Here is a 26,439-nt window from a genome sequence, read left to right on the forward strand (position 1 = left end):
TGTGTGTGTGCAGTGAGAGGGAAGGGTCAGTGAAGCAGGCAGCCCCTCTCTTTATATATTTCTTTATCATTGTGATTTTGTGCCGCTCTCACACGTTAGTGGCCAGCCGTGACCTTTTCAGGAGCGCAGCCATGTACCCTTTCCAGTCACATCTCATATTGAGCTCTCTAATGCTGCAGCCTCACCCCTCCCCCACCTCCCCCCGCCAGCCTGCCATCGCCTTGGGGCACCAAGGCTCACAGCACTGTCCACTAATAGCAACCCCCCACCCCCACTCACCCACTCCCTGTCCCGGCCCTACCCCCCTCCCCTCCCCCGTAATTGAAGAAGCCACCCTCAGACCTAATTCAACCCCCCCCCCCCCCCCCCCCCCCCCCGGTGAGGGCTGACTGGCTGATGGGAGGCTGCACTTTGGTGACCCCACACAGAGAAGTGTGCACGCACACACACACACACACACAGGGACAAACACAGAGACACACTCACACACACGCTGCCTCTAGTTGACCCTCTGCAGTCTGAGAGCTCTCTCTCCAGGTCCCTGTTTTGGGTTCCTGCTCAGCGGTACTCCCTCTGTTCTGCCTCTATTGTTCCCTGACAGCGGTTCCTGTGGTCCCCGTCACACACCAGCGCTTCTGTCTGAGACCTCGCATCCTACTGTACCTAACACTGCAGGAGGGACCGGTGTGGCTCAGTGGTTAGAGTATTTCAATGCAGACCAATCAGAATGGGCTTTATTCACCATCTAAGTTCACACGAACAAGGAAGAGGTCGCAGGTTAAAATCCCCCCTGTGCATCGCTTTACATGAAAGCAGTTGCTAAATGTACACATTATTATTATTATTATATTATGATGATAATCTTCATAATACAGTACAGAAGTACAGAAGAGAATCTGAAGCTGTGACCTGCAGTCAAATGCTCTAACCACTGAGCTAAACCTGTCCCCAGTTTAAGTGTTTCATATTTAAGTTTAAGATCTTAAATACAGGCGGATGTAGGATAGTGGTGGTGATGAGGTGAGGGGGGGAGGCAGGAGGAGGTGAGGGGGGGAGGCAGGAGGAGGTAAGGGGGGGAGGCAGGAGGAGGTGAGGGGGGAGGCAGGGGAGGTGAGTGGGGGGGACAGGAGGAGATGAGGCAGGAGGAGGTGAGGGGGGGAGACAGGAGGAGGTGAGGCAGGAGGAGGTGAGGGGGGAGGCAGGGGAGGTGAGTGGGGGGGACAGGAGGAGATGAGGCAGGAGGAGGTGAGGGGGGGAAACAGGAGATGGTGAGGCAGGAGGAGGTGAGGGGGGAGGCGAGGGGGGAGACAGGAGGAGGTGAGGGGGGAGACAGGAGGAGGTGAGGCAGGAGGAGGTGAGGGGGGAGACAGGAGGAGGTGAGGGGGGGAGACAGGAGGAGGTGAGGGGGGGAGACAGGAGGAAGTGAGGGGGGAGGCAGGGGAGGTGAGGGGGGAGACAGGAGGAGGTGAGGGGGGGAGACAGGAGGAGGTGAGGGGGGGACAGGGGGAGCAGCTAGATTAAAAGAGAGATCACATCTCGGTGCTGCATGATGAACAACCTGCCACACTGCTCCAGTTATCACCCCTCCTCCCATCAGGGCTGCCTCTAACCACACTGCTCCAGCCCCCCACCACTTGTTTTCGCAAAGCACCTTGGGTGTTGTAGAACTCCCCCGCCGGTAAGCCATTACCTAGACACACGCAGACTAACGGGGAAGGGGACGTGCATGTTGATGTGATACCGTTAGGAAAACATCTGCAGGCACGGGGCTTCTCCCAATAACGCAATGTCACCGCCAACAGAACTTTCTGGTGAATTACTGCAAAGATTTCCGTCTAACCAGCCCCTCTACTCTGTCACTGTCACAACCCTCTGACAAAACAGTTTGCATACCTGCTTAAGTATTACAGAAGTTACCTCCTCCCTTCCAGGTACAGTAATCAAGGGGGTGACGGGAGACAATTCATTAGGACCATCTGCATCACTGCCTTTCCATAATGAATGAGCTCATTACTGAGATCCGCCATGATAGTACTGGTGGGCTATGGAACCCACAATGCTAGCTGCTAGGCGCTAACTGCTAACAGTTAGACTGGAATGATACAGGGGACACACACCAATGGAAGTGCTGGTAAAGCTATTCACTGGGGAGCTCTGAGCAGCTGAAGACCACTCTAACTTCCATCTATTTTGACATTTAAAGACTTTTGATGGAAACTGATTCCCTCTCTTCTTCAACATGCATCCAGGTTACATTACAGCGAATGCATGTTGTACAGCAGGCTCACCCAGTTGGTTCAACAGGCTGCCTCTTAGGGTGTCACAACTTAGCAGTCATATTTAGAGCTTCCAGCGAAATAACTGATCACATGGCCTAGTGGAATGCAAAGTGTAATATAAACTTAATTGCTAGGAAAGTAAAATTAGATTTTGTTTTATGACCTTCTTGTGAAAATTACAAGTTTGCTAATAATAGGCCATTTGCAGATTGGTTATTGAATGTAGATTCTTCTTTTATAGTTTCAGCGCTTGCGGGAAACGTCATCTTCAGCAGTAAGAACTGGTTCCAACGTTAGAAGGAAACCATGAGAAGTGTTTTAACTTCCGGTGTCATTATCTGCCTCTTTCCCTTCACTTTGCTTTTATTGTTAACTAGGTTCTACAAGTGAACATTCAAACAAGCACTTAACATAATGATAGTAGAGTTGCATGAAGCAGATGTTTAACATGTCATGGCTGCTTATATTCACCACAGGTTGTCTGCTGCGTTACTGTGGGCCTTCTGCTGCTGACTTGAGTTGAAGTTAGTGGGGATATAAGTTAGTGTTAGTATTCAGGAGAAGTTAGTGTTAGTATTCAGGAGAGCATGCGACAGCAGGGATGTTCTGGTCAGCTCAGTCTGCCCCAAACCCTGACCCTCATCCCAACCATAACCCCTAACCCTCATCCCAACCCTCACCCCAAACCCTAACCCTCATCCCAACCCTAACCCCTAACCCTCATCCCAACCCTCATCCCAAACCCTAACCCTCATCCCAACCATAACCCCTAACCCTCATCCCAAACCCTGACCCTCATCCCAACCATAACCCCTAACCCTCATCCCAAACCCTGACCCTCATCCCAACCATAACCCCTAACCCTCATCCCAAACCCTGACCCTCATCCCAACCATAACCCCTAACCCTCACCCCAAACCCTAACCCTCATCCCAACCATAACCCCTAACCCTCATCCCAACCCTCATCCCAAACCCTAACCCTCATCCCAACCCTCATCCCAAACCCTGACCCTCATCCCAACCCTAACCCCTAACCCTCATCCCAACCCTCATCCCAAACCCTAACCCTCATCCCAACCATAACCCCTAACCCTCATCCCAAACCCTGACCCTCATCCCAACCATAACCCCTAACCCTCATCCCAAACCCTGACCCTCATCCCAACCCTAACCCCTAACCCTCATCCCAACCCTCACCCCAAACCCTGACCCTCATCATAATGTCCTCTTGAAGGGCTCCTCCCCAGCCCCTCTACTGTCCCTGGGAGGAGCCCTTCCTCTCCCCAGCCCCTCTACTGTCCCTGGGAGGAGCCCTTCCTCTCCCCAGCCCCTCTACTGTCCCTGGGAGGAGCCCTTCCTCTCCCCAGCCCCTCTACTGTCCCTGGGAGGAGCCCTTCCTCTCCCCAGCCCCTCTACTGTCCCTGGGAGGAGCCCTTCCTCTCCCCAGCCCCTCTACTGTCCCTGGGAGGAGCCCTTCCTCTCCCCAGCCCCTCTACTGTCCCTGGGAGGAGCCCTTCCTCTTCCCCGCACCGTCTCCTTCATCCTGGGAGGATAACAAACGCTTCGCGGCCCATTGTTATTAAAATGATGCCCTCCCCTCTGATATTAATTGGGCTGTAATAAGGAATGCGTTGGCTTCATTATTTAATTGCAAGGGCACATTTCCAATACAGTTTCTGAAATGCATTTTTAATGAAAAACACTACATCCCGACCTAATCATATCAACCTTATTCTATCTAATTAAGGATGCAAAAAATCATTAGAGTTGCAAAATATTAGTTTCAGCTCTGTCTGGCTCCTTGCATGGAGGTTTTGTCCTGTCCATGATAAATAGTTAATGAGGTAAAAATGACAAAAAATTTGCATGTAGGCAAATTAGTTTAATAGGATATGTCTTTGCTGAGTTAGGAAAGTGACCCTTTTTTGCAGGGAGAAATTGCTACAATAATTATGAAATAATGGCAAGGCCCATCTTATTTCTATGAATTATTGCCTGCCTGAATAATGTAAAAATCATAAAATGCAATAACCCTCAGTTTTCATCACCCCGGCAAACGTGTTTAATGTGTTAGCATTTTATCCGTTTAACAAAGCCAAATCAGGGACAATATGAAGTATGCTAATTGTAGCAGTGAGAGGAGACTAATGTACGGGTGATTTACTAGCAGAACAACTATGGGAGCCATCAGCTAAATGGAGCATCATCTTAATCACAAACTTTGAGGGGATCATTTCTCTCAGTGACTGCAGAAGCAGAGGTTCAGTAAACAGGAACACAAACCATACTGAAACTTCATACATGTTGGAGTTCTTTGGAGTTTCAGGACAGCAGACCAGAAGTCTCCCCAACACAGTCTCCCCAACACAGTCTCCCCAACACTGTCTCCCCAACACTGTCTCCCCAACACTGTCTCCCCAACACTGTCTCCCCAACACAGTCTCCCCAACACAGTCTCCCCAACACAGTCTCCCCAACACAGTCTCCCCAACACAGTCTCCCCAACACAGTCTCCATCGTCTCTGACAAACATCCGTGGGCCAGTTCTCTGCAGGACGCTCGCTGATTCATTAAGACAACCCTGTATGAAACATGTTGATGTCGTTGAATCACCATGATTAGCTTCCAGGGTTCATCTCAGGGTCACAGTGTTGAGCCTGGGCATTATTACATGTGAAACCCACATTCCGTATAATTTGACATTTGGTCTCAACGCTTCTCCAGACATAATTAAAATGTACGTAATCAATGTGATTAACCTAAACACAGTTTGAACTGAATGTGCTAGTGATCGCTTGCTTTGATGGAGTTTGGACGGGAACAGATTGTATATGAGGCAGCACATCCTGACTGGGTAAGCTTAATAGATGATTTGTGGTTTCATTGTGTGGGACCATGAATATAATTTGCTTAAACAAAGACTGAGAAGCTTTTATAAAACTTTTTTTTTTTTTTTACAATTACCATCTTTGATCATCATGGAAGTATTTTTCAAGGAGGACAACAAGTCACATTTTCAATCACTATGCATAGATTCAGCGTCTCACGGCACGGTGCAAGGGCTGTGCTAGTGCACGTGTCATCGCTACGGACTGCAGTCGCCTGTCAGGAACATGACAGCTTCCCTCCTATTGTAATCATGTCATGGAGACATGATGTCATGGATACATTCATTTATGCAAACTGTAATTTCCTAACCCCCAACCTTCTGACATCAAGTTGTCGATGCCTAGTTCATATTATAACAGGATGCAGAGTGATGTTTGCCACTGTGTGCCACTGTGTGTGTGTGTGTGTAAGCACGTCTGTGTCTGTGTGTGTTGATTGAGTAGTCTTTCTCTAATGAAATATCTTTGGAAATTGGTTTCCACTGCCTAATCAGCAGCCTGTAGCCGAGTGTTTTGGTAATTATCTTGTACTAATTAGAATGAAGCTAAAGACCTTTGAGATGAATTCTTGGCTTTCTGAAATGTAAGTAAGGAAAATGTAACGATACAAAGTAAAGTAATGCTATATCTTGTCTAAGACTTAAAATCTGTGTTAAAGAAGCCAAATGATGGCCAGTCATGACCAGCACCAATAACCTCATGATGACGACCATTCCTCCCTCTTAAGAAGGTTCTAGTCTCACCTTGCGTCTCTCTCCGTTGGAGCCTCTCCACTGCTCCGCCTTCTTGACAATGTAGCTCAGCTCCTGATTGGATAGCTCCAGGTCATGTGGCAGGAAGTAGGTTCCTTCCTTGGCGGTGAGGCGTTGGAACAGGTCCAGCATGCGCCCATCGTTGTGGAGCCTAAGAAAGGTTGGGGGGGGGGGGGGGGGGGGGGGTCAGCCATGCTGCATCACTGTGAGCTCTGTAAAGGTTAAAGGTGACGTGTCTGAGTGGGACAACATGTCTACTGAGCTAATGCCAGCGTTCATGAGTGTACAGATGCAGTGCGTAGGTTGGCTACCAGATTCCAGTCAGTTCAGGAGCATGTTAGCTCCTCCTCCCTGGCGTCTCAGCTGGACCAGCCTGGGCAGGCGACCAGCCTGAGCAGTCGACCAGCCTGAGCAGTCGACCAGCCTGAGCAGTCGACCAGCCTGGGCAGTCGACCAGCCTGGGCAGGCGACCAGCCTGGGCAGGCGACCAGCCTGAGCAGGCGACCAGCCTGAGAAGGCGACCAGCCTGAGAAGACGACCAGCCTGAGAAGACGACCAGCCTGGGCAGGCGACCAGCCTGAGAAGGCGACCAGCCTGAGAAGGCGACCAGCCTGAGCAGGCGACCAGCCTGAGCAGGCGACCAGCCTGAGCAGGCGACCAGCCTGGGCAGTCGACCAGCCTGAGCAGGCGACCAGCCTGGGCAGGCGACCAGCCTGAGCAGCGTTTAACAACATTTGTCATTGGGATGTGTCTGTATTCTCAGGAGGCCCAAGAAGCCGTTGTTACAGAAAACATCCTCATGTTTCCAGCCATTACACTAAATATCTCTGTCTCACAGCCATCACACAGCTGCACAGGACTGCCTGCGTTCCTGCATCCATCCAGCAACCAGGGAAGGACCCAGATCGGGTTAGGGTTAGGCTGCTAAACTGCCCTGTGAGTGGGAGTCTCTGTGTGTTGGGCCCGGGCTGGTTGGGTGTGCGTGTGTTAGGTCCGGCTGGGTGTGTGTGCGTGTGTTAGGCCCGGCTGGGTGTGTGTGTGTTTGTTAGGCCCGGCTGGGTGTGTGTGTGTGTGTTAGGTCCGGCTGGGTGTGTGTGCGTGTGTTAGGCCCGGCTGGGTGTGTGTGTGTTAGGCCCGGCTGGGTGTGTGTGCGTGTGTTAGGCCCGGCTGGGTGTGTGTGTGGGTGTTAGGTCCGGCTGGGTGTGTGTGCGTGTGTTAGGCCCGGCTGGGTGTGTGTGTGTGTGTGTGTTAGGCCCGGCTGGGTGTGTGTGTGTTAGGCCCGGCTGGGTGTGTGTGCGTGTGTTAGGCCCGGCTGGGTGTGTGTGTGGGTGTTAGGTCCGGCTGGGTGTGTGTGCGTGTGTTAGGCCCGGCTGGGTGTGTGTGTGTTCGGTCCGGGTGGGTGTGTGTGTGTGTGTTAGGCCCGGCTGGGTGTGTGTGTGTTAGGCCCGGCTGGGTGTGTGTGCGTGTGTTAGGTCCGGCTGGGTGTGTGTGTGTGTTAGGTCCGGCTGTGTGTGTGTGTGTGTTAGGCCCGGCTGGGTGTGTGTGCGTGTGTTAGGCCCGGCTGGGTGTGTGTGCGTGTGTTAGGCCCGGCTGGGTGTGTGTGTGGGTGTTAGGTCCGGCTGGGTGTGTGTGCGTGTGTTAGGCCCGGCTGGGTGTGTGTGCGTGTGTTAGGTAAGGCTGGGTGTGTGTGTGTGTGGGTGGAACAAACACACACACCTCGGGATGTTCCAGTTCTTCAAACATGGCACCGAGGGAGAGCCTGTTGATTGAGAATGCGTCTGGCGAGGTTGGTGTGAGTCACATGGCTACAGCAGCACGGGTATTGATCCCAGTCTCCAAGTGATCGTACATCACACGGTGGAGGGGGGGCTTTCTTCCACAGCAAAGCTGTAAACAAACATCTTGGCCAGTCATCAGAAGCAGCTAACCCCTGACCCCTCCCTGAGAGCTCCTGCTCAGCGTGAGGGTAATCATACCTCAAATCAAACTAACATCAAGGAGCTGTGAAGCATGACGCCGTGTGAAGCTTTGAACCCAACATCACTCTGCAGCTCTCTTGAGACCCTTCCACGTTACCACTCACTACTTCCCTGACCTCAGACATGAGAATAGCTTGCATTCTTCATCAAACACCAGCTTTTCATTCATTTATGCACTCTCTTAGTGGAATCCATTGTTGTGTAGTACAGTCCTGAAACACACACCATCCTCAGCCTGGGAAACCCCGGAACAGAAACTCTCTTTGGGTTTAAGAATTCTCCTCAGAATGGTTCTGGTCTGTGATGTGGATGCATCTACCGCAAATCCATTTTACATGGAAGAAATGTACTGATCTTTCTTCCAGAGTAACTGGGTTTGTGGGTGTTGAGAGGTAAGATACTCCTGACCAGCTTGCTCACAAACAGTCTGAACTCTGAAGTCTCTCAGTCACAGTCTGGTCTCCAGAACCTAGCTAGCCACTAGCAGTGTGGTCTCAGAACCTAGCTAGACACTAGCAGTGTGGTCTCAGAACCTAGCTAGCCACTAGCGGTCTGGTCTCCAGAACCTAGCTAGACACTAGCAGTCTGGTCTCCAGAACCTAGCTATCCATTAGCAGTCTGGTCTCCAGAACCTAGCTAGCCACTAGCAGACTGGTCTCCAGAACCTAGCTATCCATTAGCAGTCTGGTCTCCAGAACCTAGCTAGCCACTAGCAGTCTGGTCTCCAGAACCTAGCTATCCATTAGCAGTCTGGTCTCCAGAACCTAGCTAGCCACTAGCAGTCTGGTCTCCAGAACCTAGCTAGACACTAGCAGTCTGGTCTCCAGAACCTAGCTAGACACTAGCAGTCTGGTCTCCAGAACCTAGCTAGCAAGCAGTCCAGAGACAATGCATGGATTCAACACTCAGAAACACTTATATCTGGATTCATGTAAATCTTATATTTCTATTATAATACATACTATTATGTGTTATATTATGTAGCATTGAGATGATTAGAGACAGCAAGATGGACACCCCGTGTTTTCATGAGGACTCCATTGATTGCCCCCATCCCACCTCACCAAAAACGTAAAAATAATATATATATATATTTATATCTTTCAGCTTATAATCGTGGATGTAATACAGCGCAACTACAGGACTACGTCTATTTAGATGGTTCTGGCAAGGTAAGCGAGTAAGTAAAAAGGCAACACTGAAATGATTTTACAACCAATGAATCAAGGCTGCCTAAAATGTAATTAAAAAAGGATAACAGTTCATTCTATCTATACATTTATCCCAGGGGGTTATTTTAGAAATAGGTCACAGTTCTCCCGACAGCCAATAGAAAACAGTAAAACCCATAAAATGATCATCCCAGCTCAGCTCCTGGCCTAGATTCAGCCTCACAGCAGAGAGGCACAAGTCCTTATTCTGGGCTGCAGTTTAGTACAAGCTCCATAAGAGGTGCTTGGAACCTTCTTCCACGGCTGATCCCCGGGTGATTCTTTCACATACTTTAATAGACCTGGGTCTGATTTCAGGGTAGGAAAACACCCTGGATGAGCCATCCTGGCCTGGCTGTGATTCATCTCCCTGTTCCACCTCCACCCCTCTTCCTCAAACAAACACACTTTGGAGCGAGGTCAGACCTGCAGTGAAGCTGCCGTGAGTGGTAGGCACCAGAACATGAGGAACTACCAGAACATGAAGAACTACCAGAACATGAGGAACTACCAGAACATGAGGAACTACCAGAACATGAAGAACTACCAGAACATGAAGAACTACCAGAACATGAAGAACTACCAGAACATGAGGAACTACCAGAACATGAAGAACTACCAGAACATGAGGAACTACCAGAACATGAGGAACTACCAGAACATGAAGAACTACCAGAACATGAAGAACTACCAGAACATGAGGAACTACCAGAACATGAGGAACTACAGATGAGTCCTCCTGTCTATGCTGCTGTAACAACCATGATGACCATAGTCCTCTCTGTATTACAGCCTCAGTCCTCCCTCTGTTACAGCCTCAGTCCTCCCTCTGTTACAGCCTCAGTCCTCCCTCTGTTACAGCCTCAGTCCTCCCTGTGTTACAGCCTCAGCCCTCCCTCTGTTACAGCCTCAGCCCTCCCTCTGTTACAGCCTCAGCCCTCCCTCTGTTACAGCCTCAGCCCTCCCTCTGTTACAGCCTCAGCCCTCCCTGTGTTACAGCCTCAGCCCTCCCTCTGTTACAGCCTCAGTGTGTGTAAGAGCATCAGTGTGTGTAAGAGCATCAGTGTGTGTAACAGCATCAGTGTGTGTAAGAGCATCAGTGTGTGTAACAGCATCAGTGTGTGTAACAGCCTCAGTGTGTGTAAGAGCATCAGTGTGTGTAACAGCATCAGTGTGTGTAACAGCATCAGTGTGTGTAACAGCCTCAGTGTGTGTAACAGCATCAGTGTGTGTAAGAGCATCAGTGTGTGTAAGAGCCCGTAGACCCAGACATCCTCGGTCTCAGGAGGCGTCCTCTCTGCAAGACACATCGACATGAGGACATTGAAGCAGTTTGAACAATCGGATCACAACACAAACATACAACGCCAAGGACTGAGCACAGATGACCTCAATCTGAGGCACTGGTGCATTGTGGGAAGCCCATCTTCTACAGCAGCCGTGGCTTATTCAAGACGTCTGTAAAAAACTGTGATCAACCATGCAAAAGCTCTACAGCGTATCCGGTAATCGCATAACTTAACAATGCTCACGCTATATCAAAACAAATCTACCTTTCCAGTTTCGACATGCCTTTGAATTTTTTCCCACCAACCAATAAGCATGTTCTATACAACAAATGCGTTGTGTGTGTGACAGTTGGGTTTATGCAGAACTGCATAAGTAATTGCATGCGACTTAAAAATCACAAGCAATTAGATCAACACTTGTTTTTGGCGGTCCGAGGAAGGAGCGCGAGGCTGCGCAAGGCTGCGCGGGTCTGCGGGTGAGCTGTGTCTGAGAGGGCTGGTAGTCAGGCAACATACACGTGTTTTCAGGGGGTATGGGTCCTCATTGGCAGAATGTCCCTGCAGGCAGCTCTGTCCAGAACCCAACCATAATCCCCTCGCACGCTGGGGCTCTTCCTGCGTGGTACGACAAGGTCATAGACTGGCTTCAACCCTGGGATGAAAGACCAACATGACAGGAGGGAAGTCTGTTTCTGGTCCAACCGATGGTGTTTATCCAGGAACCGTAACATCAAACCTCAAGCCTTACCTGTGGTGTAGTGAGGGGATTGGTAGACAATATATTTAATGACTGACAGGACATGGTGACATGTTTATGTGAACCCACCTGGGGAGGAAGAGGAGGGAGGGGAGGAGGATGGTGGAGGAAAGGACTCACCTGAGCAGGTAGAGGAGGAGGATGGTGGAGGAAAGGACTCACCTGAGCAGGTAGAGGAGGAGGATGGTGGAGGAAAGGACTCACCTGAGCAGGTAGAGGAGGAGGATGGTGGAGGAAAGGACTCACCTGAGCAGGTAGAGGAGGAGGATGGTGGAGGAAAGGACTCACCTGAGCAGGTAGAGGAGGAGGATGGTGGAGGAAAGGACTCACCTGAGCAGGTAGAGGAGGAGGATGGTGGAGGAAAGGACTCACCTGAGCAGGTAGAGGAGGAGGATGGTGGAGGAAAGGACTCACCTGAGCAGGTAGAGGAGGAGGATGGTGGAGGAGAGGACTCACCTGAGCAGGTAGAGGAGGAGGATGGTGGAGGAAAGGACTCACCTGAGCAGGTAGAGGAGGAGGATGGTGGAGGAAAGGACTCACCTGAGCAGGTAGAGGAGGAGGATGGTGGAGGAGAGGACTCACCTGAGCAGGTAGAGGAGGAGGATGGTGGAGGAGAGGAGGGAGAGGACGGTGTACAGCAACAGGGTGATGACCACCCCCGCTGCTCCTGATTGGTCGGTCCTGTAGAAATGCCAATAAAGCTTTGCTGCGTCACCCACAGGCGTGTTCGGACTGTAGGCAAGATTCTGAAGACACAGAAACACAACTGCACTCTGCATCACCAGCATAGAGACACCTTTACAATGATGTATTATGATACATTATGATATATTATAAACTGCTTGCATAGCGTAATCTGTGTGATTATAGTAAAATGAGCATGGAATTCTACAGTGGAAACAGACATGACCAAGCGGAGACACATCTTCCGAGGTGTCACGGTCTCCGAGGAGAGACTCAACACTGAATATTAACTGAAAGTCATGTGAGATGAAAACGGACAGCCCAAACAGACGGAGAACCCGACCTTGTGGGAGCTTTTTTCTCCCATTCTTTCCTTTTAATCTAAAGTCACTTTGCCAAGATAGAGTGAACTCCTATTTAAAGTGCACAAGTGTCCAAGTTATTTTAAGTGACTTACCCCCAGGACAGCGTCCACCAGAAACACGGCCAGGGGGTCCAGGAACGTCCAGACTCCCTGAGCCAGGACAAGCAGTGACAGGACGGACGGCAGTGAGCCAAACGCCAGCTGACAGCCCCATGCCATCAGAACCAGGAGCAACATGAAGGCGTTCAAGGTTAGGGGTCCCACCACCACCATGGCCATCTCCTCTCGGGTGTGGAGCAGAGAGGTCTGGTAGAGCAGCTCCACCGTGTGGGCGTGAAGCTGGAACCTTGGGGGGGGGGGGGGGGGGGGAGACATCAGGATACCAGGAGAGGACGGCTGCTTCTAACCTCTAGGTACCTCCATGTACACACATGGTCCTTAGTTCAGACAGTGAGGCCTAACCCTAACCCTCCATGTACACACATGGTCTAGTTCAGACAGTGAGGCCTAACCCTAACCCTCCATGTACACACATGGTCTAGTTCAGACAGTGAGGCCTAACCCTAACCCTCCATGTACACAACATGGTCTTAGTTCAGACAGTGAGGCCTAACCCTAACCCTCCATGTACACACATGGTCTAGTTCAGACAGTGAGGCCTAACCCTAACCCTCCATGTACACACATGGTCTAGTTCAGACAGTGAGGCCTAACCCTAACCCTCCATGTACACACATGGTCTTAGTTCAGACAGTGAGGCCTAACCCTAACCCTAACCTAGGAAGGTCAAGACAGTTCCTTGACTCCGACCACTAAAATGCTGGAAGCACTTCTGATCCTTGTTCTGCTTTACTTTCTGCACTATTTGTATGTTGTTTTTGATAAAAACGTCCGCTAAATGAATAAAAGTGTTGCATATTTTTATCAGCACCGCCATACACTGCTTATTGGTATTGTAAAATGTATGAGCAAACATCTCTGTTCAGCCCCTGAACTGAATGTCATGTTATCAGTGGATCTGGTCAGACAGATTTCTCCTTGTCAGGTTTTCATGAAGCAAGGCTGCTGGGTAGCGCTGTCTCACACATCTCAGGACTGAAGATGTTTTGAAGCTCATGAGCTTGCTAATCTAGCGTCGTGCTGTTGTCCTGTCGGACCGGGACAGTCGTTGGTCATTAGTTTCCGTGTTGTTATCAGAGAAGCGCCTGGTGTTCAGATCCTGCTCATTAAACCTGCAGGACCTGATTCTCATCATTAAACCTGTCAGGGCTGTTGGGTGTGTTCCTGGACCCCCCCCCAGGGGGCACAGACCTGGGGGGGGGTCCAGCCCCCCCCAGGTCTGTGCCCCCCCCAGGCCCCCCCCCCCCCAGGGGGCACAGACCTGGGGGGGGGGCCTGGGGGGGCTGGGAGGGAAGGCGGCAGTTCGAAAGGGGGGGAGTCCTCCAACAACATCTGTATCCAGCTGTAAGCTTTCAGTAACGAGGACAAGAACCCTCCTATTTACACATTTAGTCATTATACACCTATAAGCATCGTATATGTAAATAATTCAGTATAGATCATTTATAACCCTCGCTCTACATATTATATCATTTATACCATAATTTCACTCACCCTACATATATACCATCTATAGCTCACCCTACACAAGTTTCATACACTAATATGTACACAGTATACTCTAGTATATACACCTGAATCATCATGAGCTTTCTGTGAGTCATCCAATGATGTTGGTGCCTTTGTGTTGGTGTGTATTGTTGTGAAGCATCAGGGTGAGTGTGTGTTTATGTGTGTTTATGGCGTGTGTGCGTAAGCGTGTGTGCAGAGTGCTGGGGGTGAGGGCCAGAGAGAGAGGATTGCTCCTGAAGGGGCTGCTTTGGTGCCTGGCTGATGTCCCAGGGGCATGGAGGGGGAGGAGGGGGGTCTGACAGCCAAGGGAAGGACAGCATGCTGTCAGCCCCCCTCCTCCCTGGCTGCCAGCCTCTCTCTGGGTCTGAGTAGAGCCTCCCACGGCATCTGGACATGTGGAACATGTCATCTGCTGTTGACCCCCTCCATCCACCTTCTCTCTCTCTCTCACTCTCTCTCTCTCTCTCTCTCTCTCTCTCTCTCTCTCTCTCTCTCTCTCTCTCTCTCTCTTCTCTCTCTCTCTCTCTCTCTCTCTCTCTCCTCTCTCTCCTCTCTCTCTCTCTCTCTCTCTCTCTCTCTCTCTCTCTCTCTCTCTCTCTCTCTCTCTCTCTCTCTCTGGCTCTCTCTCTCTCTCTCTCTCTCTCCTCTGGCTCTCTCTCTCTCTCTCTGGCTCTCTCTCTCGCTCTCGCTCTCTCTCTGGCTCTCTCTCTCTCTCTCTCTCTCTCTCTCTCTCTCTCTCTCTCTCTCTCTCTCTCTCTCTCTCTCTCTCCTCTCTCTCTCTCTCTCTCTCTCAACATGTTTCCCATGTTCTGTCACAATGGTTTCCATGATTGAATGCTGGTTGTTTGTTCCTTGTTGTAAAACCTGGCTTGTAAGCATATTCACAGTCTTGCTTTTAATGCGATAAATTAAATCACAACATATGGCAGAGTTGTAATGACTGTGGCATCTTACTTTGTTTGTTATGAAATGCTGTCTACAAAACAATAAATTCTTTCCAAATAATGCAGACTTTTGGGACGACAGGATTGCATGCTGTGGTGCCCCCCCCCACGCTGAAACAGGCCTTTTTTAAACTGATAATGGGCCAAACAAGGTCTGGACTCTATAGAGGGTGTATGTGTGTGTGTGTGCGTGCTCACAAACATATAGACACACATTTCGACACAATGCTAGCCCTAGTTACACCCACATCTCCCCCCCACACACACCCCCCACACACACATTAACACACTCACTAACACACTCACTAACACACTCACTAACACACACACCCCACTAACACACTCACACAGACCTCCACACCCCCCCAAGGAGAGGCAGGCGGGTCCAGCACTCTCACCTGTTGACAGGAACAGCGAGCGCGTGCAGCATCAGGGCCTGGCTGCAGTAGTGGAGGTACAGCCTCACCTGCCACGTCAGCACCGTCACCAGCAGGGCCAGCAGGGGGCGGGGCCAGCTCCAGGGTCGCCATGGACACGGGCTCAGCTGGGACGGGAGCATGCCCAGAGCACACCGAGTATGCTGAGCACCCTGGAGAACACCAGCATTGCTGCTGGGAAGAGCAGCCCCCCCCCCCCCCCCCCCCCCACACACACACACACACACACACACACACACACACACACAGACACAGAGACAGAGACACACAGACAGAGACACACACACATTAATTAATGGGAGAAACACAGATGCATGTCAATGCACACTTTTAAATTCTAATAATACTCTTATTATGTACACATGTTCAGTGCCTCCTGCTCCTCACACACACACCCTCTCCTACTCCTCACATACACACCCTCTCCTACTCCTCACATACACACACTCTCCTACTCCTCACACACACACCCTCTCCTACTCCTCACACACACACCCTCTCCTACTCCTCACACACACACCCTCTCCTGCTCCTCACACACACCCTCTCCTACTCCTCACACACACCCTCTCCTGCTCCTCACACACACCCTCTCCTGCTCCTCACACACACCCTCTCCTGCTCCTCACACACACACCCTCTCCTACTCCTCACACACACACCCTCTCCTGCTCCTCACACACACCCTCTCCTACTCCTCACACACACACCCTCTCCTACTCCTCACACACACCCTCTCCTACTCCTCACACACACACTCTCCTACTCCTCACACACACCCTCTCCTGCTCCTCACACACACACCCTCTCCTACTCCTCACACACACACCCTCTCCTACTCCTCACACACACACCCTCTCCTACTCCTCACACACACACCCTCTCCTACTCCTCACTCCACTCCCCAGAGCAGTTTGACTCTTGCCTGCTCTGTTATTCCCTTTCATGGAGGGAGTGGGGAGGAGAGGAGGAGTCTCTCCCTGGACATGACTCTCTCTCTCCCTGATATGACTGTCTCTCTTTAGACATGACTGTGTCTCCACCTCCACATTGGAGATTCCCTTTCTAGTTTGTATCCAGGGAAACCTGCAGCACCCTACGCCAACAGGACCAGAGAAAATAATCCATTGTTGTTTTTTTCCCTTGTGAACCATTTGAATGGACCTGCAGATGTTTATCAAGGGCAGCTTAACAAGCGCAGGATCCAGTGAGGAAGCTGGCAGCTCCTGCAGAGTCCCAGTCAACTAACATGATCATCTCCAGCCCCCTGAGGAGCCCACGCTGAGAAGGGGGACATGATTTGAGGATATCAGGTTTCCTTGCTGATGAACTGCTGATGAGCCTATCCAATGTTCCTCTCACAACACAACACCCAGAGTCTGCTGTCTACACACACACAACACCCAGAGTCTGCTGTCTACACACACACAACACCCAGAGTCTGCTGTCTACACACACACAACACCCAGAGTCTGCTGTCTACATACACAATATTTTAGTACTCAGAATGCAGTAGTGTGTATCGTACTGTAAGCACACACTCTGCAGTGTGTCTGGGTGCACACACTCTGCAGTGTGTCTGGGTGCACACACTCTGCAGTGTGTCTGGGTGCACACACTCTGCAGTGTGTCTGGGTGCACACACTCTGCAGTGTGTCTGGGTGCACACACTCTGCAGTGTGTCTGGGTGCACACACTCTGCAGTGTGTCTGGGTGCACACACTCTGCAGTGTGTCTGGGAGAGCTTCGACACAACACAAATATTTGTTGTGTTGTACAAAAAACGCTTTCCGCATGTCGGCAAAAGTGAAATTACACAGTAGACAAAAAAGCGATGTGTCAGCGACACAGGAAAGATGCTCTCCTGTCAGACATCATCACGACACACCAAAGCCAACTGGACAGCGTCCTCCGTGTGATGAAGATATGGATGATGAGAGGATGCTGCTGCCTCCTCACAGGAAGACGGCTGACAGGAAGTGAAGTCTGTTACCACAGAGCTGATGGCATTACGGCACCTCCAATCACAAATACAACACGGAGGAAGCTCTCCCCAACACCACCCAGACACCACCCCAACACCACCCAGACACCACCCCAGTTCCACCCAGACACCACCCCAGTTCCACCCAGACACCACCCCAGTTCCACCCAGACACCACCCCAACACCACCCAGACACCACCCCAGTCCACCCAGACACCACCCCAGTCCACCCAGACACCACCCCAACACCACCCAGACACCACCCCAACACCACCCAGACACCACCCCAGTCCACTCAGACACCACCCCAGTTCCACCCAGACACCACCCCAGTTCCACTCAGACACCACCCCAGTTCCACCCAGACACCACCCCAGTTCCACTCAGACACCACCCCAGTTCCACCCAGACACCACCCCAGTTCCACTCAGACACCACCCCAGTTCCACCCAGTGAAGTTGACATTCGCAAACATTTGAAAAATTATGTTTTGACCATGGGTTTGTCATTATGGGTAATTGAGTGTAGATTAAGAGGCAAAATTGATTTTTTTTTCAATTTAAAATGTAATCAGGCTCGCTCTCCCCCGCTCTTTGGTGACTCGTAATCTGGGGCCACAGAGAAGCTGACCTCATCCCCTTCTGGAGCGTCACGCTGATTGCTGTCACTTGATAGATATAAGGCCACTGGCGTTGTTTAGGAAATGTCCTGAAACCGCTTTTATTTACTTTTGTTAAACGTCAAATAACGTGTTTCCTGAGTGGGAACGGAACAGTGTGTGCTGATGTCCGGATAAGTTGCTGTTTACTCTCAAACGGATGATATCTGATACCTGAGATCATAAACGGACGCGATCACAGGCGTGACAATGTCATAGGGGCGATATAGGCTCACATCCCAGGTGGTGAGAGAGGTGGACCGCTGTTTCTCAGAAGCAAATCTGATTGTCAGTTATGCATGTTTGCATACACACACACAACTTTATGTTTCCCTGCTTTCAAGGAATAGTTCTTAACCAGAAGATTTCATCAAAACCCCTCACCAGCACATCAACATGTTCACCTGCTCTCTCCATCTCCTACACCAGCACATCAACATGTTCACCTGCTCTCTCCATCTCCTACACCAGCACATCAACATGTTCACCTGCTCTCTCCATCTCCTACACCAGCACATCAACTTGTTCACCTGCTCTCTCCCTTTCCCCATCTCCCTCCCAGCATGTGAGGTGCTGGGAGGGAGATGGGAGCGCCGTTGTTATGGTTATTGGAGGTAAACTTCTGTCCCAGTGTGCATGTCTTCCTCACAGATCTCTCCTGCAGCTTTGAACACACACACACTCACACACACTCACACACACACACACACACAGTTTAGAAGCTTCAATCAGAGCAGGAGGGACTCAGTGGGCTCCTCTCAGAGGAACAAGCTGACCTTTCCAGTCCTGCTGACTACTAACCAGGAACATGGCTCCTGTCAGACTAGAGAGTATCACCATATGCATCATCCCCAGACTCACTCAGGGGAGTGTGTGTCCGTATGCCTTCATGTGAGTGTAGAGTGTGTGTAGTGTGTTCCAGTGCCAAACACAGTCTGATATGAGGTGTGGTCCCTGCTCACCTTGGGGCTCCCTCAGGGGCTGGGAAACCTCAGGGCTTCTGGGTAAGATTGAAATCATCTCATGAGAAGTTTTATTCATTTATAATTTTCAGTTGTTACTACATTTCCCTCAGAGTTAACTTTTATATTGTTGTTATTTTTCTCAACAGTACCCCAATTAATTGAACATCTTTCCTTTTACAAGCCCCTCTATTACGGAGACCCTGGCAAAGCCTGTTCTACATAAACAAGTTTCATTGAGAAATCGTCCGAGCGGCAGGCATGCGGGGTGCAGTAAAACCAGTAAAGCATTCTGACCCTGGTGACTCAGCAGAACTACATCATGCCCTGCTACATTACCCACAACCCACTGCAGCTGTGCTCATCTGGGAGCCCAGATACACCAGCCTAATCAAGAAAAGAAAAAATATGTTCCACTTAATTAGAAGCCCTCGTTTGACTAATAGCTGGCTGTTCCTTGTTTAATGTGGGGAGGCATGTAGCTGCAGAGTGATTTGGTGAAGTGGATGAAACTATAGTGTTGTAATGGGGCTGTGGAGTTGGCAGGGTGTGTGTGTGTGTTTATATGAAGACCAGGCTGCTTCAGCGAGATGCAACATGTGGGGTTTAATAGACAGACCAACTCCTCGCCCGACGATTAAGACATGGAAACGACAGGTCTCACAGTGCTCCGTAAACAAGGCTTCATCAGCGTTAATACACACTGGGGACACACTAACCACCTCCCTCAACACACACCTATACACTCTCACACACACACACACACACCTATACACTCACACACCTATACACTCACACACACACACCTATACACTCACACACATGACCACACATACATATCACCACACACACCTCAACACACTCCTTAAACACAGAACATTAGGAGCAGGTCGTTTTTCCATAACCTAATAGTATAATTCTGACCTTTAAAAGTAATCCCAGGTCTGCCAGCATGGTAGGAGGCCTGGGACTGATACAGCTAACCAGGACAAGATCCTGACAGGCACCCTTCTAGGGGGGAGGGAGAGAGAGAGAGAAGGGGAGGCAGGGGAGACCAGCATCTGTAGGGAGAGATAGAGGGGGAGGCAGGGGAGAGATAGGGGGGGAGGCAGGGGAGAGATAGAGGGGGAGGCAGAGAGAGAGAGAGAGAGGGGGGGGGGAGCCAGGGGAGACCAGCATCTGTAGGGAGAGATAGAGGGGGAGGCAGGGGAGAGATAGAGGGGGGAGGCAGAGAGAGAGAGGAGGGGGGGGGGAGGCAGGGGAGACCAGCATCTGTAGGGAGAGATAGAGGGGGAGGCAGGGGAGAGAGTGGGGGGAGGCAGGGGAGACCAGCATCTGTAAAATGTAAATGTTTCCAAAGGTTGAATTTTTTTATATATATAATTTTCAACCGTTGGAAAACTTTTTTCAAAACTTTTTTACAAATATATTTTTCAACCTTTGGTTAAGGCGGGGTTTGGGTCAGAGCAGGAGAGAGAGACAACAGGGTGTGATGAGCAGGAGGAGAGAGACAACAGACTGTGTTGAGCAGGAGGAGAGAGAGACAACAGACTGTGTTGAGCAGGAGGAGAGAGAGACAACAGACTGTGTTGAGCAGGAGGAGAGAGACAACAGACTGTGTTGAGCAGGAGGAGAGAGACAACAGACTGTGTTGAGCAGGAGGAGAGAGAGACAACAGGGTGTGATGAGCAGGAGGAGAGAGACAACAGACTGTGTTGAGCAGGAGGAGAGAGAGACAACAGGGTGTGATGAGCAGGAGGAGAGAGACAACAGACTGTGTTGAGCAGGAGGAGAGAGAGACAACAGACTGTGTTGAGCAGGAGGAGAGAGAGACAACAGACTGTGTTGAGCAGGAGGAGAGCGAGACAACAGGGTGTGTTGAGCAGGAGGAGAGCGAGACAACAGGGTGTGATGCGTCACGCCAGCAGTGCACCAGTTCAGTCCAAAGCTGCTTGTCAGACATGTTTGTCTAACAGGAAATAACTGCTTTGTATGTATTTGAACAAGACAAGGCTTCAACCAGTATGATAGCTTGTGCTACATTAGCGAGAAACACTCTGTATTTTAAACATCCCCATCCATCCAAGTAAAACTCAAGTAACAAGGAAATACTCTTCTGAGTGTGATGTCTCTGGTGTTTATTGATGTTTGCTGTGGTTTTAGACTCTCGTGTTGTTCAGGGAATGTGATAAGACAGATGGAAAGAGAGAGAGACTCAACCTCTGTCCTGAGTGAACACTGCAATCTCTCTCTCTCCCTCTCTCTCTCTCTTCCTCTCTCTCTCTCTGTCTCTCCACCCCCCCCCAACTTTCTCTCTCTCTCGTATGAACCATTCCCGTCATACACATGTATGACTCCCCTGTCTCTCCACTGTTGACTAGACTCCCCAGTCATGGGAAACAGCTGGGGCAGGATGGGGGTGTGGGGCGTCTCCAGGGCGACGTGGAGAGGTGAAGCCTACATGCACCCAGAGGCCCAACAGTCCTGCCCCCCCCCCACACTTCCTGCTTCTGAGCACAGGAAGGAACCCTGGGACCTGGAGGTGAACAGCATCACCCCAGAGCACATCGTCATCCCAGACATTCTCTCTCCTTCTCTCTCTCTCTCGTGGAGGTGTAGGTGGGTGTCTTCTAACGCCCTACAGACCAGTGCTGAGTTGTGACCTGACTGTGTTTAGCTGTCTGTCTGCTCACACACACACACACACTACCGCACACACACACACTACCGCACACACACACACACACACTACCGCACACTCTGCCAGCGAGTCCCAGAGCCCTGGGGAGCAGGCTGGTTGGTTCCCCCGATACTCAGACTGGAAGAAAATAGGTCACACACACACACACCTACACACTAACACACACATCCACTCACACTAACATGTAGCACATACACACACACCATAAATAGGCACTGTTGACCAATGCTGCACCTAAATTCAACATAAATATATAATAACTTTGTATTCATGACTGAGCACAATACTGTAGTGAATGTATATAATTAATATAGAATGCATTTAGTGAATGTATTCAATTATTATAGAATGTATTTAATGAATATATAAAATGAATGTAGAATGTTATTTTTGAATATAGGAAATAATTATGTAGAATGCATTTAGTGAATGTATATAATTAATATGGAATGTATTTAGTGAATATATAAAAAGGATGTAGAATGTATTTAGTGAATGTATATAATCAATATGGAATGTATTTTGTAAATATATAAAAAGGATGTAGAATGTATTTAGTGAATGTATGAAATTAATATGGAATGTATTTATTATTATGATGTATTAGTGAAGGTATAAAATGTATGTAGAATTTTTTGGTGAAGGTATAAAATGACTGTAGAGTGCATGTAATGAATTCTGTGTGTGTGGAAGTTTCAGAAAGTTTTATTTTATTTTATTGTCTGTAGTCGTCCCACAGAACTGGCAGAGCCATGACTAGAAAACAGCAGCTCTGTGTGCCTCCATGTGTAGCCATGCTCTGCTCCAGTTCACCCTGGTGATGGTTAGGATGAACAGACAGCCTCTGGAGGTAATCTCTCTCCTCTCTCTGCCAAGGCAGGACAATCACACTATAATTGATATGAGATTTGGGGGGTACATCTTAATGTAATTAGAATCTCTGGTAATTGGGCTAATTAGATCTAATTGTTATGTGAGAGTGAGTTTGATTAAAACAGGTTTCCCCAAAACGAGAGCAGAAACATTTATGTGTTAGGTTGGATGATACTGGTGTGATTGACATGAATGCTGTGAAAAAGTTCAAAGGTTTGAACTTTTAGTTAAAGAAGTAACTGAATCTTGAGACGGGACTAACAGGGAACCTACACAACTACAGTCCTATAACTAAGAGATAATAACTAACTAACCTTTTATTCATTTAGCAGATAATTTCATCCAAACTAACGTATGAATGTTGCTTGTAGGAAGTGCTGCAGAAGATCAAGGTTCAGCAGTACAGTGTTGACAGTGTTTCAGTGGTCAGAGTCAAGGAACTTCATTACAATACATCAGAAATGTCAAATCATCACAAACTGCCCAGATGTTGAAATGTTTAGATAGCACAGGTTGTTTTTATGTGGTTGCCGAGTGAGACAGTTTTACTTTGTTTAACGACAGTGAGAGCTGTTGCCGTGGTACCAGCAGCAGATTTGTCCTATTGAATTACAACACCACGTTCAATCCTGCTCTTTGATATCTGTGCTTTTATGTTCTTTGAGAGAAAGCTGGTTGGAACTCTACTTTCACACATCAAATAAGGACGATGGTTGGAAGGAGCTTTCATGTCTCTTCAGACAGACACACCAGGCAAGAACGCCTCATGAAGATGTTCCTGCTCTATTTTCATTTGCCCGGAATTGACTGTACTATTGTCAATACTTGCACTAAGGAGCATTGTGTGTTGTCTTTGAAATTGTAATTTATGGTTTACGGTCATTACGATTCAATGTATGTTTTGGGGGTATGCTCCAGAGGCCTGCCTTGGTTTTGTATATGCAAATCAGAGAGGAGGAACTAAGAAAAAATAATCAAACTGCGAAGAAGGAGAGCAGTGATCCAGATCTGGCCCATCGAGCAGAAACTTCAAATATTAAAACATTATTTATGTAGGCCCTCTTGTATTATGAACACTGCAGAATATCTAAAGTCTTTTAAGAGCTGCCAGAAGGTTGAAGTTGTGTTATGAATACTGCAGCTACTCGTATTCTGTGTCTTCTGTGATTCATCCTGATTCTGATGTAGTTCTTGTCTCCTGTAATGTGCCATATCTTTCATCGAGGATGAATTCCACTTGTCACTGATAGATTCAGATATTTATTTTTCATCTTTATATCAATAAATGTTTTAGCGGTATGTGGACTGATACGTTAGGAGGTGACAGTTGGGGCTGGAGTGTGATAGCTGGGCTGTGTGTGTGTGTGTGTGTGTGTGGTATGTACAGCCTCCCTCGGTATGAGTGGGGGGGGGAGAACAGTCAGAAGCTCCTCGGAGGGTGGATGTTCTCTAGGTGGCAGTAATATCCCTCCTAACCCTAACCCTCCATCATCGCAGAAGAAACAAACAGAAGCAGAGCTGCAGATGAAGTTACTGAGGAGCGACACACTGGATACACAGAGCAGTCTATCCCAGAGCCTCACCCTATCCCCAAGAGAGGTAAAGGAGCCCAGAGCTAGTCCAACTGCACAGCAGGGCTGGTAGAGGGGATGGTAACAGGGGATTTTTTTACTAAACGTTTACAGACACCGTGAGTCGCTCTACCAATACTCTGATGCTCCAACTAACAATTAGCTCAGTCAGCACAACAGACTCAAGGTGCTGGATAAGTGTTTCATCTTCACATGACATCAGGAGTGTTTGTGAGGGGCAGCAAGGAGGTGTGGTTCTGAACCTGCTGCTATAAACCCTCAGAGACCGGCAACCTTCAGTAACAAGCTCTAAGACTGTTAAAATAGAACCACAAATGATCCTTAAATCACTGAAATATTTAATTGCGTTCTATTTATCTAGTTTCCTCTCCTTCCAGGCTGTCATCATGAGTTCTGGCTTGTTTCTGTAGTGATCCCGGTAGTTCTCTCACTACACTGGTGCTGCCAGCCTCTCATCTAGTTTACGAGATCAGGAGCTCTAATCTGGCCTCTCCCAGCCAGAAGGAACATGGACGTCACCAGAGCCTCTGTCTCTCTGGAGCAGAGCGTGTGGTTTTCACTTCTAGCTAAATCAAATGAAAAACAAACACCTGCATCTCTTTTTGTTTCCCGAACAGGAAAATAGCACTTTGACATCATGTTCCTGTGTTGTAGGACACAGGGGGCATGTTGTAACTCCGCGCTGTGTTCACCGTTTCATACGTCCCTGTTTATGTATTAAACTCAAATGCTGTGAGACACAGTGAGACCGGAAAACAACTATTTGGGTCCAAACATAATTTTTACAAGTGTGTAAAATGGGCAAACCTCTCCCTTCAGGTCCCCTGGACTGGTTACATTTACATTTAGTCATTTAGCAGACGCTCTTATCCAGAGCGACTTACAGTAAGTACAGGGATATTCACCCCGAGGCAAGTAGGGTGAAGTGCCTTGCCCAAGGACACAACGTCAGTTGGCATGACCGGGAATCGAACTGGCAACCTTCGGATTACTAGCCCGATTCCCTCACCGCTCAGCCACCTGACTCCGTGTTTTCCCTCATTTACATTTTGAATGTTTAAACGGTGGAGATTTAATTGAACATTTCTGAGGGTGTTGGAGGAACTTGTTTGTTTCCTGTCAGTTTGGTCTTGACTTGGAGCTGACAGGATCCCAGACCCTCACGTCAAAGCCTCCAGCAGCCTCTGTCCCAGCCTCAGACAGACTCTGTCCCAGCCTCAGACAGCCTCTGTCCCAGCCTCAGACAGACTCTGTCCCAGCCTCAGACAGCCTCAGACAGCAGTTGATACACAACTTATCAAGCTCAACATCGGTGATTAGAAACAAAAAGCTCCCCTTCCCTAGCAGCTGTGTTTCCAGTACGTGAGACAAACTCTGGCGTTATTCCAGAAACGTCTCTCTCTCTGACTGACATCTGGCCGTCACAGTGAGCAGAGAGCCACCACGTGCCTCGCTGTGTCCTGTGTGTGAGGGGAAGTGTGTGTGTGTGAGGGGAAGTGTGTGTGTGAGAGGAAGTGTGTGTGTGTGAGGGGAAGTGTGTGTGTGTGTGTCTGTGTGTGAGGGGAAGTGTCTATGTGTGTGAGGGGAAGTGTCTGTGTGTGTGAGGGGAAGTGTGTGTGTGTGTGTCTGTGTGTGAGGGGAAGTGTCTATGTGTGTGAGGGGAAGTGTGTGTGCGTGGAGGTCTTACTGCAGAGAGAAGGTGTACAGATCCATATCTTCTTTGGAGATGTTACACAGTGTCTCCTGTTGGTCGGCGTGGCAAAGGTGCGATGCACTGGGGTTGTTCATCCTGATTGGCTCCCTCTGCTGGGAGACGGAGGGGGAAGACAGGAGGGGGGTGACAAGATATGTGTTGTCATCAGAGCAGGAACTATACTAGCTAACCCTAACCCTCATGTGTCTAGGGGAGAGGAGGGAACCAAGACATCAGTCACATGCTGCCTAACACACCTCCATCAGGAAGTGACACGCTGCCTAACACACCTCCATCAGGAAGTGACACGCTGCCTAACACATCTCCATCAGGAAGTGACACGCTGCCTAACACATCTCCATCAGGAAGTGACACGCTGCCTAACACACCCCCGCCAGGAAGTGACACGCTGCCTAACACATCCCATCAGGAAGTGGCACACTGCCTAACACACCTCCATCAGGAAATGACACGCTGCCTAACACACCTCCATCAGGAAGTGACACGCTGCCTAACACACCTCCATCAGGAAGTGACACGCTGCCTAACACACCTCCGTCAGGAAGTGACACGCTGCCTAACACACCTCCGTCAGGAAGTGACATGCTGCCTAACACACCTCCATCAGGAAGGTAAACCACGGAGAGATGAATGTGTCAGGTTAAATATGTGATGTTCATCGGAAGGTTGGAACTGCCAGGGCGGTTATTCAGCGGGGTCGTTTTCCTGACGTAAACACTGTGCAAGGCTGTTAGGA

At 49.4% G+C, this 26,439-nt stretch overlaps 1 protein-coding gene across 1 annotated transcript in view; it reads right to left on the reverse strand.

Moving 5' to 3' along the window:
- ofcc1 (orofacial cleft 1 candidate 1) overlaps positions 1–25,885 on the reverse strand; it is a 40,870-nt gene extending 14,985 nt beyond the window's left edge. Inside the window, exons 1-6 of the mRNA XM_067252261.1 lie at positions 25,880–25,885; positions 25,677–25,795; positions 15,180–15,296; positions 12,299–12,551; positions 11,740–11,903; positions 5,913–6,072 (exon numbers count right to left, since the gene is read on the reverse strand). Coding sequence (XP_067108362.1) covers positions 5,913–6,072; positions 11,740–11,903; positions 12,299–12,551; positions 15,180–15,296; positions 25,677–25,795; positions 25,880–25,885 — 819 coding nt within the window. The remainder of the gene's footprint in view (positions 1–5,912; positions 6,073–11,739; positions 11,904–12,298; positions 12,552–15,179; positions 15,297–25,676; positions 25,796–25,879) is intronic.
- Between the last annotated feature and the right edge of the window lie 554 nt (positions 25,886–26,439).

This window comes from Osmerus mordax, chromosome 15 (genome assembly GCF_038355195.1).
Source record: "Osmerus mordax isolate fOsmMor3 chromosome 15, fOsmMor3.pri, whole genome shotgun sequence".
In the NCBI taxonomy this organism is placed as follows: domain Eukaryota; kingdom Metazoa; phylum Chordata; class Actinopteri; order Osmeriformes; family Osmeridae; genus Osmerus; species Osmerus mordax.